Source organism: Bombina bombina, chromosome 1, assembly GCF_027579735.1.
Source record: "Bombina bombina isolate aBomBom1 chromosome 1, aBomBom1.pri, whole genome shotgun sequence".
NCBI classification, from domain to species: domain Eukaryota; kingdom Metazoa; phylum Chordata; class Amphibia; order Anura; family Bombinatoridae; genus Bombina; species Bombina bombina.
Window position 1 is genome coordinate 1242374931 of NC_069499.1, and position 13008 is coordinate 1242387938.

A 13008-nucleotide genomic window follows, 5' to 3' on the forward strand; every position below is an offset into this window, starting at 1 on the left:
TTTCAGCATTTATCTTTTATGTTAATTATTCACATAGATCATATGTTGTTTTCAGCAAACAATTTTTTGTAGCCTATAAAAAACATTATGGAATTGTTTCCAATCTTGCAGATTGTATTTATCAGCTGTTTTGTGGGACCCAATACAAAAAGAACCTTCAAACGAAGGGTTTCTTCTCTATCAAATAAGGAATCAAATATTACTCTAAGATGCACATGAGGGGCTTGATTGGAGCCGAACTCCAGATCACTAAAAAATCCTTGGTACCTAAAGTTGCTGGTCACTGTTATATTTTCAGTGATGTATAAAATTGGCAATTGTTTAGTACATAAATAGTAAACTGTTACATTATCACAAAATCAAAATGGAAAACGTTTCCTGTTTTTATGCACTAATGAGAGATGTGACACTTTATATTGCCTCAAATTCATACAAATTTACACTAAAAGCTCCAAAACGTATTTTCCACATATAGTAATGATCAAATCCAGAATATTTTACGTCACCTGCCTTAGTATATTAAATATATATATCCTACTATATGCAGTAGGATTTTACTACATTTTTTCATATCACCTATTATATATTTATATATATATTTACTCCCACAATACAATCTGCAATATTTCTTTATTGGAAAGCCATACTGAAATGTAAACTGACAGTCTACTCCAGAATTTTTATTGTTTAAAAAGATAGATAATCCTTTTATTACCCATTCCCCAAATTTGCATAACCAACATGGTTATTTTAATATCATTTTTACCTCTGTGATTACCTTTTATCTAAGCCTCTGCAGACTGCCACATTATTTCAGTTCTTTTGACAAACTTGCATTTTAGCCAATCAGTACCCTCCACAGTAACTCCACAGCATGAGCACAATGTTATCTATATGGCACACATGAACTAATGCCCCCTCGCTGTGAAAAAATGACAAATGCCTTGAGATAAGAGGCGGCCTTCAAGGGCTTAGAGGTTAGCATATGAGCCTACCTGAGTTTCATTTTCAACTAAGAATACCAAGAGAACAAAGCAAATTTGATGATAATAGTACATTGGAAAGTTGTTTAAAATGACATGCCCTCTCTGAATCATGAAAGTTTAATTTTCACTAGACTGTCCCTTTAACTAAACACATGATTTATTAACAAACACTATTAAAACTGTACATATGTATTTGAGAACAGCAACTGTCCCATGTAAGAAGTATAATTACTATTTTTAAGTGTTTCCTAAAATACAATTATATTTTATTTTCTTCTTAAATGGAAAGAGTCCACAGCTGCATTCATTACTTTTGGGAAATAAGAACCTAGCCACCAGGAGGAGGCAAAGACACCCCAGCCAAAAGGCTTAAATACTCCTCCCACTCCCCTCATCCCCCAATCATTCTTTGCCTTTCATCCCAGGAGGATGGCAGAGAAGTGTCAGAATTTTTAAATTTTGTTTTCGTCTCTTATGGATTGTAGTACTCTTCGGCATGGGACAGGAGTTTTAAGTAGTCCTGTCAGTCTCTCAGTGAGGGCTTGGATGAAAGTTAGAGTCCAGAGAGGTAGGGAGTTTCTTTCTCCGAAACCATCCTGACTCATATTAACAGCTCCTCAAGCAATCAGCGTTGTTGAACTTCGCTTAGCTGCCTGCTTTCTTCTCTCAAGTGCATGGCGGAGGCAATGCTACTATCCGTCACACTTGAAGGGCCGTGTTCCTGTTACACGGCGTAGATCCCGATAAGATCGTTTAATTTGACTTTATTCGTCAATGTACTGTAAAGTGGATGTTTTCCGAGAGGCTACCACCTTGCAGATCTAACTTATACATAAGGGTCTCATTGAGTCTCTTTTAGTATCTTGGAATCGAGGGTTAATGTCTCCTGAGGGGGGTTATTGAACAGGGTAGTTTATAATCATGTTTGTTATGTAATTCAACCTGCTTATGTGTGATGTTTACTGGGCTCGTGGTTGGAACATTGAGGCCTTCGGAAGTGACAAAGCCTTTTGGTTGGGCGCGCTTTTTTTTGGACTGTACGGTTTTACTTGTGTTCATGTGTGGCTACGTTCCATTCCCCATTTCCGCATTCCTGACCATGTGGCGAAGGATATATACTAGTCCGCAGGGGTCTGGTCATAGGAGGTGGTGAGTGCACCAGCCATTGTGGGTGTCAGGTGCCGTTTTTGTTTTACTACTTTAGTCCATATTTAAATATCCTCTATCCAGTTATGGAAGATTCTGATGCTGAGACTGTGTTAATTTCAGTTCAGTTACGGAGGATTCTGATACTGAGACTATTTTGATTTCAGATTCAGATTCTGTGTCCGGTGATGAATCCGGAGTGGTCTTGTTGACTCCTGTCAACAAGTTTTGTTCCGTATGCCATTTCAGAGTGCTTGGTTCCTCGGGCTTGGGGAATCAAGGGACTGCTGAGCCATCCGCCTCTGGGGGTCCTGTCCTGCAAGAGGCGAGTTCCCTACCAAATCATACTTCTGCACATGTGGGTAACCCAGATAATGATTCCTCCATGTGGGGTGGTGTATTTCCCCCGGAGGTTGCAGCACGTTTTCGCTTCCACATAATGTTGGCGATTGTTCGTCTGCAGAGTCCAGACATTTATTTGAGAATGTGCTCATGCCCTATTGTTCTGGGCCTTCCACTTTGGGGAGGGCCTCTACAGTTCCCCGCGGGGGTATCTGTCCCTGAGTGTTGTGCCTTTTGTTACAGGATTGTGCTCCTTCGCGTGTTGCTCAGACATGTTTTTCAGTTATTGAATGACCCTATCGTTACCAGTTACGGGGATTTTCAGTCTGATAATTCGAATGGTGCACCTCATTAGACATGTGGGGATGAAGTAATCTCCTGATTGTCATTTGTTTGAGATCTTTCCCAGTTTTGTAAGATAGGGCTCCATTTGGCTGGTCCTGCGGGTCGGCCTGTGTCTTTTTGGGCGTTAACCTCCGGGTTGCCTTATATTTTATTTATATCCAATGGGATGTCTTTTATTTGTTTTTTATTCCTTCGGGAACTTTCTGGGATTGATACTCTTTATTACTTCTTCGGAAGTTGTTTTGGACATGTTAGTCCTATGGTTTTTCCCCTACGAGGGAGAATTTATGCAGCTTGCCAGTTGGGACCCTAGGTGCAGGCTGGTCCTGTCGGGTTCGTTCAGTCTTGTGGATGTTCACACATGTGGCGCTCTTCTGCTCAGCTGGTTCGGTAGAAGCGCAGAGTGCTCAGGTTATCATTGTTTTTCATGTTCAACTAAGCATTCAAGAGGACCTGTGGGTCCCTGAGGCGGGAAGGATTGTTTCACTCCTTATAGCCTTCAGTCATAGATGGCCGGGCAGGGGAGTTTCCCGCTGTGTCACTCTATCTGACATCTGATTTCATCAGAACCTAGAGCCTCCCCCATGAGGTGGAGGGTTGGAGGGCTTAACGCCCCTTACCGCAGTTGAGTGGTTTGGCCTTCATCTTTTAGGCCTCTGTATTTGTCCTTTTTGGCTTAATCCAACAGCTTGTACAGGATAGCTGTCTATCATGCGGAAGGTTTGCAGTTTGAAACCAGTTGCAGCTCTTCCCACCTTGCAGGTATACACGTAAGCTGTTTATAGTGTTTCTAGATGCAGCTTTTACTCTTTGTTGTGTACTGTCTGTGAGTTATAATAGACCTTTGGGTGTTCTTCCATTATATCTGGGTGAGTTGGATCTCCTTTTAGGGATCTTTGTTTCTGGGTGATGGTTGTTCCCTGTAGGGACTTTGTTTAGCTTGGGGTTTTCCAGAGCTGGGTAGGTTTAGCGCCTTTCTCTTCCTTGTGTCCTCTGTTTGAGCGGAGGTGATAGGGAGACTAGTCCTACTAGTAGGATTTTTTTGACCTCGAGGTATCACTTGGTTGTCCTGAGGTTTTGGGAAGTATCTTTATATGACTTTTAGCCGTGTTCCTTGGAGCGTTGGACTTTGGATAGGGGTGGTTCCTTCCTTTGGTCGGGGCTTTCGAGTTCTTCTTGCTATCCGGATTCTCTGGATATGCATCTATATCCCTTGTGTCTGGCTTTTTGGCCAGATGGGGTGTTTAGTTCTAGGGTAAGGTTTACCTGAACTATTAGGTGCCCAGACCTGTTTTTCTCCCTGAGACTTGCGGTTGCTGAAGCTTCGTTGGCCTGTTTCCTGACCCAGTTTTAGGTGGTTTTGGAATCTTGGATCTCAGAGCTGGTCAGGGTGTTCCATGGTTGTGGGAACTTGGGCCCAGATGATTCTCAGTGGTCTGGGGTTCAGGCTTCAACCTGTAGCTGTCTAGGGACAGAGTGGTTCAGTTCCACCTTCTTCCATCTACCTGACTGGGTCATGGTTGGCCAGGTTTTCAAAGTATTTTTTACTCGCCTGTGTCATCTTGTGGTAAGCTGTGTGACTTGCACCTCAAGGGTTGTTGGTTCATACCCAACTGCTGATGCTGAATGTCCACTTTCCAGTGCGCCTTAGGGTTGCATTCCCCTGGTCAGCTTGGCTGTGCCTTTGCTTGGCAAGCTATTTGTAGGGGGGTCCTTTTCTAGGACATCTGTTTTGGGAATTTATCTTCCCATTAGCCAGTGCCTTTGGGCCTTGATGAGTTGTTGCCCTTCCGGCATCATCCCTTTTTTTTAGGGGACATTCTCCTCCCTATGGAGATGGAGTCCTTGCTTGGGGCTTCTCATGGATGGGATTGGTTCCCCATGGGGTCTTGCTGGCTCTAAGTCAGACTTGTTGGGCCTTTATTTGAATAGATCCTTCGGTCTATGGCCTTGCTGTCTGTTTTCAGAGTCGGGTTGTTCCCCTGTGTTGGATCCCTGACTTGGTTGGTCCAGCTGGGTGTGGATCTGTGGGTCAGGATGGCTGAGTGGTCTAAGGCTCTGAGTTCGGGTCGCAGTCTCCTATGGATGTGTGAGCTTGTTGAGTCTATCCTGTTAGCTCAGTCTGCTAAGGTATAGATTTTTCTTTCACCTTGCTCCATTGATTTCAGAAGAGGGTTTACAGTTCTTCGGGTTGAGGGTATGCTCTCCTTCTCGGGGGGCCTCGATTGAGGTTTTGTGTTCCCCTCTTTAGGGACCTGTGTGTAGGTCCGGTGATTTAGGTTGCCTGGAGCGTGCCCTATGTTCGGGGGTTGCTTTTGCAGTCTGTTTCTTGCTTGAATGCTTCTTCTTCCTCGCAAGTACCCTCTGTGATGTCCTGTTATGGTCTCTGTGTTCTCAATCTTGGGGTTTTTCACCTGAGTGTATTACACACTTTTTCATGGTTGAATACCTTGGTGTTCTATGGTCAGACACTAGGAGGAATTTGCCTCTTCAGTTCCATTCCATGCTTGCAGGATGTTTGAGAGACATCTGTTCTGTCTCTGTGCCCAGGCTTATCCTGGGTTTTGCTTGGTGTTGGCATGGCCTACTTTCCCTGTTTGGGTCCGTTTGGGTCTCTGTGAGCTGGGCTCACTCTTGGAGGTGTTCTTTTTTGTATTAGGGGACCTTTCAGTTTCTTCTGTCCTCTTTTGCCTTGTCCCCTTCATTTGTGGGGGGGTGAGTGGTGGAGGACTGTTTGTTGGGTGACGGTGTCTCCTGGAGGACTGTTGGCTCAGGCGAGTCCATTTGCGGTCTCTGGTTTGGCTTCTGGACTAACTGCGAGTCAGTGTCATTGGGGCTTTTCCTCTTAAAATACTCTCGGCTTCGGACGAAGCGCTTTTTTATATTGGGTAGAGGTTCAGGCCTGGTGCCCTCAGTATGGGCCGCCAATTGTACCCTCCCGTCTTTGCATTCAGTGTCCTCTATACCTTTGGTATTGTTTTCCCAAAAGTAATGAATGCAGCTGTGGACTCTTTCCATTTAAGAAGAAAAACATAAATTATGCTTACCCGATAATTTCCTTTTCTTCTGATGGAAAGGGTCCACAGCTCCCCACCCGTAATTTTATGTGGGGCGTCCTTATATTCTTCTGGCACCTTTCACCCTGATATTTCTTCTACTGTTCCTTGTTCCTCGGCAGAATGACTGGGGGATGAGGGGAGTGGGAGGAGTATTTAAGCCTTTGGCTGGGGTGTCTTTGCCTCCTCCTAGTGGCCAGGTTCTTATTTCCCAAAAGTAATGAATGCAGTTGTGGACTCTTTCCATCAGAAGAAAAGGAAATTATCAGGTAAGCATAATTTATGGGGGTTTTCCTGCCACCCTGCAAGAATTAATTTATATTTGCTTTTGGTGTGGGGATTACTAAATGTTGAATAAATGAAGGCGGCACTATTAATTGGTTTAGGTCATCTTTCAATATAAACCAACATTTTTTTTTATTTGTAAATGTTACAATTGATCTGAATAACTTGTTTTGCTTTACAAATTATAATTTTAGAAATTCAATGCATATTATATTAATACAATGAACACGCTTATTATTATTGAATTTTTCTTTTCTTGGTATTTACACTATAAACATTTCACTCTTTTCTATCTCCAGATAATAGGTGCTCGTCATTTACCCAAACCAGGTCGAGGTATTGCATGCCCTTTTGTTGAGGTAGAGATATGTGGCGGAGAGTGGGACAATAGTAAACTGAAAACAAGTGTTGTGAGTAAGTACAAAGCAAAGATAATATATATTGCAGTTTTATGTAGGAAAAAGAAAACAGAATTGACTTTCTATATAAAATACATAAAACTTTACTGTGTCCCCCCCCCAAAAAAAAAAAAAAATTGGACTTAGTTATATCAAATTCAATGCAGACATGTTTAAAGTTTTAGTTTCTCAATTTAAAAGTCAATCAAAAATGTATGGGTAATTAGAATAGCCAATCATTTATTTGGTTGTAATTATTTTTTTTCTTATAGACAAATTTATGGGGGATTAAGAAATAAATGTACTTGGTTGTGTTCACAACTTTTCCAGCTACTGTATGTGTACTAGGTATGCATAACAATTTTGCTACCACTGGTTTGAGAAGCAAAAACTGCTTCATTTTTTCCTCTCTGCCACTACAGCAGTGGCGAGATCAATCACACCGGTATTTGCTCATTTTCTGGCTTCTTATTATAGTCAATTGTTGTGGTTTCTACAGATTAACATACATTTTCTGCTAAAAAAACAAAACACAATTCCAATGGACATTAAACTTAAAATGTTGTTCCCCATAAAGTTCTACATTAAAAAAAAATTGCTAGAAATGCTATTGATTGTGCTCATATTCCAAGTCCAAAGTTGTTGTTTTTTTATTTCTCAAGTGATAATCTTGGGCATGTTAATATCTGCATTGCTAATAGTGCTTCCTCTTCTATTTATTAAAAGTAAAGGTTAAAACACCATTAATATCTTGTGGGTAAACTTCCTACAATGTTACAACTCAAAAATAGTGGAATTCGTAAAGATTTGTAACCACCCCTCATCACTGTCACTAATTAAGCTCCATTATAATCTAGGGAACACCTCTATCTTGTAATCATTTACTTCTCGGCACATAGGACAAGTTCTACTGGGAAGTATAGCAACATTATAAGAACACATTTAAAACCTTACAAATGAAAAAGAAAAATCCTGTTGAAAAGCTTATCCCAATTTTTAATTAAATCAAAACCATATACTTTAATGATATTTTTTCTACAACTCTTGGTGCGTACTAATTAAAAGAATTCACGTTTAAACAAATATTGATGTACAGACTAAGAAAACCCATCTGATAATTTGCATTGAGACCACACACCAATGGAAAACCAGTTCATCAGACCATATAAAACCATATAAAACCCAAAAAAAACAAATCACACGTTTATGAAATTTGTAAAACTAAATTTGATCATGAATATCTATCATGGTACAAGTAAAACCTGAGCTTTAATATGCTGCCTCCATGTTTGTTTATCTTTTAGATGACAATGGTCTGAATCCTGTGTGGACACCATTTCAGCAGCAAATGATATTTGAAATACATGAGCCTGACATTGCATTTCTTAGGTTTGTTATGTATGAGGAGGATATGTTCAGTGACCCAAATTTCATGGCTCAGTGTACCCTTCCCATTAAAGGATTAAAACCAGGTATGGTCAAATATAATATTAAGAAAGGGCCTCATTGTCACATATGGAGGAGCGTATATGAGCTGAAGCCTTGTAGTTTACAAGTATTTTAATTTTTTTTTAGGTTACCGATCAGTCCCACTTAAAAATGGTTACAGTGAAAGCATAGAGCTTGCCTCCCTTCTGGTTCACTGTCAAATACAGAAAAACTTGGTAAGCATTCACTATCTCAATGTTGATAAATTATCATTGATTATGGAACCACTGCCCATTTTAAGTATATAATTACTAGTCTAGGTCTATAAAGCATCACAGAGCTCAGAAATATCAGCCAACAGTTGTTCATTTAAGCATTTTCGAAGTTGGATTTAAAGAGGACTTATTGACAGAATTTAAACTCTGCAGATATAATATTTTAAAAATGTTAGAACAGAAACATTGTTTATTTTCATAAACCAAATTGGTGTCATAGCTTTTCCCCAAATAGAAATCTATATTGTCTTAAGGATCAGCATGGTTCCATAATATTAACCATTTATGGAACTTCCATGATGTCTTTGGTCACTATTATAGAACATCTTACTTATTATGGGCCAGGTTACAAGTGACACGCTAACAGTTATGCGCAAGCGATATCTGGTTTACCGTGGCTGTTTGCTTGCGTAAGGTTTACCACTCATATTACAAGTTGAAAATAAACGTGATTGCTTGAACACAATTGAATTTAATGTGCGTTGGGATAGCGCAACCTCAGAGCTCTGGTTAACTGTTTTGTAAAACAAAACATATAAAAAATATATTTAAAAGTACAGTTACACTAATAATAACACCATCTTATAAAAAAATATTTATAAAAAAAAATATTGCCCAAAAAAGTTATAAGGGCTCAAAGATATGAGGTCTTAGGCAAAGGGCTTTAATATAGAGATACATACATACACATGCCTAAATATATATATGCATGTGTGAATAAATATATATATACTGTATGTGTGTGTATTTATATGTGAGTATATGTATTTGCAGACATATATACACATATAATCAAATAAATACGGAAGTAAACATATATAGACATATATATATATATATATATATATATATATATATATATATATATATATATATATATATATAGATAGATAGATAGATAGATAGATAGATAGATAGATAGATATATATATGTGCATTGGAGCCCTTTGCAGTCAAGTAGATGAAAACATTAAAAAGCATATTTATGCAATATTCATATTTAATAAAGTGTTATACTGTGTCCTTAGCATAAATAAAAAGTGGAAGATTCTGAAGTATGTATAGAATTTGCGGGAAGAAAATTGTTTTGATTAAGGCTAACCTTGCCGAAAGAGAAATAGGGAGGGACATCCATTTTATAAGATTACGGTTATAGTTTGAAAAAAAGGGGGCCAAATTCAAATCATACCATTTTGCAGAAATCTTGTTAATTTTAATTCCTAAATAATTGATTGTGTCTACAACTTTGAAAGGGGCATCCATAATCTGAGGATTTATTTTCCCTAATCCATAAAATTTCAGATTTTAAGGGATTGATTCTGAACCAAATTGCTCCGTTAGTGTGAGAAATGTTTTAATTGAGTTTTTTGTGTTACTTAAGAATAATAGCAGATCATCTGCAAATAATGTAAGTACAACTTTAACCCGTCTCACTGTGATACCTTCCAGCTCGCTACGCAAGAGAATAGCAAAAGGTTCAAGCGCAAGATTAATGACAGCGGGCACCCTTGTCTGGTTCCTTTTCCCAAGATAAGACTCTCAGAAAGTTCATAGTTGATAAAAAAAATTGACATTGGATTCTTATAAATGCTCTTAAGCAGGCTTAGAAAGTTTCACTGATATCCAAATGCTGTAAGGCACGTAAAAAGATTATTCCAACCTATTAGATCAAAAGCTTTCTCCGCATCAACGGAGAGAATAGCCAAATCTGTTTTGATCTCTATGCCCCTTCCCTTCTTCTTATTCCAAAAGTAGTCAACTATGGATAAAGTTTTGCGGATTATCTTAGCTATGTTCCTGCCCTTCATGAAGCCCACTTGGTCTTCATGAATCAAAAGACCCAGATGCTTTTTCAATCTGCAATAATGACCATAAGAAATTTATAATCCAAATTGAGAACGGATATGGGTCTGTATGATGTCAAGTATTGTGGATCTTTATCTTTTTTGGGGGATAAGAATAATTGTAGAGCTTGTAAAATATTTAGATGGTATTTCGTTATCCATAAAATATTTATTGTAAAGATCTACCAAGCATGAAGGAATATGTTGTATTAAAATCTTATACAGTTCTGCAGGAAGATGATCAGGTCCTGGGGCTTTATTTAATTTGCTTAATTTAATCTGTCTGATCACTTTGTCCCATGTGATAGGTTTATTTAATTCCGCCAGATGTCTGGTTACTTTTGGGGTTACAAGTTTAAACCAGAAGCCCTGTTTGTTCTGGGGATCTATGTTGTCTAGCTTATAATTTATTTTATATTGTTCTAGAAAAGCTTTTCTGATTTCTATAGGATCTGTGGTTACCTTCTCACCTATCTTCAGAGATTTGATTGCTCTATTGGCTTGCCTGTTCTTAACTAGTGTTGCTAAGTATTTGGCTGATTTACCATAAGAGCCCGCAAACTTCGCCTTTACTTTTAGATCCTCCTGGCACGTTTTATGTTTTAAGAAAAGATCCCTCTCATGTCTAGAGTTAAGATATTTCTCCCACTTGCTTTTAATTGGATTTGTTATGTACGCTTCGTAACTATTTCTTAACTGGTTTGCAAGTTGAATTTCCAGCGCTTTTGTTTTCTTTTTCCACTTACAGAGATATGCCAGGATAAAAATTTCTTGGGTTTTGATTTGTACCCCGCATTATTGGCTGCGTACTGTAGCTACTTATCCACTAGCCAGTTTGAAAAGTGAGCAGTATTCGATAAATATTTGGGAAAAAAGAAGCTAGAGAATCTGGAGCCCGTGTTCCTTTCCAAGAGAATTTGCAGGGAGATGACCGCGTGGTCGGAAATAACAATATCTTTGATTTCTGCTACAATCTTTTGTTTAAAAAGAGCATCTGAAACAAGAAATAGGTCTATCCATGAGAACGAGCCGTAAGTTTTGGATTCGCAGGAAAATATTCTCTGGTCGGGATTCTGTAGTCGCCAGATGTCATAAAGATTTAAATCCGTAGTGAATTGTTTAAGTATCTGCACAGAGCTCTTCTCGCTCCTCCTTCAGGGCTAGGCTTCCGAACGGCTGTAATATATACCTCCTCTGCCTCCCAAAGTGTATGCAGCTTCCGAATTGGCTCATTTAGATCATGATAACCAACCACCTCCTTAGTTTCCACCGGTAGCGGCTCAAGCTGTTGCGGTTTCATGGTGACTCTCATCTTGCTAGTAAGAGCTTGCCGGCGGTTTTCAAGTAAGAGCCCCAATTTGTGAAGTGCGGATATTATTCGCCGTTCCATAGTATAGGTTTCAAGGCAATTAAAGGGTAAATGATAGATTTCTAAGTAAAGAGAAGGTGCTGGCGTCCTCAATATGGCGGCTCACTCCATGTCGCAGTCACAATAGGCAGGAAGGTCTCTGAGTTTGTTGCGTTGTCAACCATTCTTTTGTAGTGACCTATATCTTGTGTCCTCTTGTTCTACCACATGTTAATAGTCAATTGTTGGGGAATAAAGATCTTGACATGTCAAAAATATAAGTATTTTGCAGACAAATTCAGGAGCTCTAGTGTGCCACGTCTTGCTGTTTCGGCTGCTGGCCCCGCCCCCCCCCCCCGAGTTCAAGTGTTTTAAAATCATCTTTCTTTTAATCGGGGAGGTGATACCTCCTACATTCCAGGACAATATATTTAATTTTTCGCTAGACATAACCAGTCAGAGAACATGCCCTACTAAAAAATTCCTTACGTGGAATCCACGTCATGGTGAGGGCTAGTGTGGGGTAGAGTTGGGGATAAAAAAAAAAGAAAAACACACAACCACAAAGAGAATCTTGTTGTGCCACATTTAAAAAAAGAGGAAAGGACATTCTAATTAAGATTACTGCACTCGATATAAAATTGAAATGCACGGAAGAGAAGAGACGCACATTTCAGGAGCTCCTAAAAAAATAATTGATTTGGGGGCAAAAGTAATAGTTTTCAACTTAACATCAGATCTAGGACTTCACTTGGGCAGAGCAATCTGTATAGAAATCCATTTGCAGAGATTCAGAACTTATTAAGGTATGGGAGGACTGTGAATGTTGATCCTACAGACGCAGCCTGCTTTGTGTTGAACTTAATATTACGCATTTAAATATGGAAGACTTCTATCGACAGGCCCTAGCCCTGATTGCCAGCTTTGCAGAGAGGATACAAAACAACATAGATGGCTTGCACTTTGTGAGTAATTTAGATGATCTGCGGACAACTGATGCGCTATATACAGTGGCAACTACCACAAACGCTACTGATCCGGCAGATCATATGTGGGAAGTCACTGAGGAGAATGAAGATCCATTTGAGGCATTGCAGATCAAAATCCCTCCCGTGAAGAAACAACAGACGGGGAGAGCATTATCTGAACCCTGGTTTGCGTGTTTGCAGAGGACAGATGATCCTGAGCCTAATTACGCCAGACCAGTTACCTGTTGCTCCAGAGTTTACCCCGGAGATGACTTACTCAGCGCCAAACAAGCTATGGATACAGGTCCCATTAGGACAATGGTAACCCTATCCTCACAGCTTATTGCTTCAGCATTGAGTCATAATCTTTGGACACTGGACACAGATGCATCCCTACTCTTGCCTGATTTCAGATTTGGCCAGGTGGGAGACCCGGGTTTGTGGCCATGTGCGCAGAGTGTGTGCGTGGCTTACACAGTCGGCGGCCATGTCTGGGAAGCTCTCCCTCTACTTTGTGATGTCGGTGCTTGGCTCGATGCGACGGTGACATATGCACGGGCTGAAGAAGGGCTGTTTTGTAGATGCAG

At 39.7% G+C, this 13008-nt stretch overlaps 1 protein-coding gene across 2 annotated transcripts in view; it reads left to right on the forward strand.

Moving 5' to 3' along the window:
• Window positions 1–13008, forward strand: part of PLCG2 (phospholipase C gamma 2) — a 438832-nt gene that overhangs the window by 408365 nt on the left and 17459 nt on the right. For both annotated transcript variants that reach the window (XM_053700715.1, XM_053700707.1), the window contains 3 exons: window positions 6460–6574; window positions 7863–8030; window positions 8134–8222. In XM_053700715.1, coding sequence (XP_053556690.1) covers window positions 6460–6574; window positions 7863–8030; window positions 8134–8222 — 372 coding nt within the window. The remainder of the gene's footprint in view (window positions 1–6459; window positions 6575–7862; window positions 8031–8133; window positions 8223–13008) is intronic.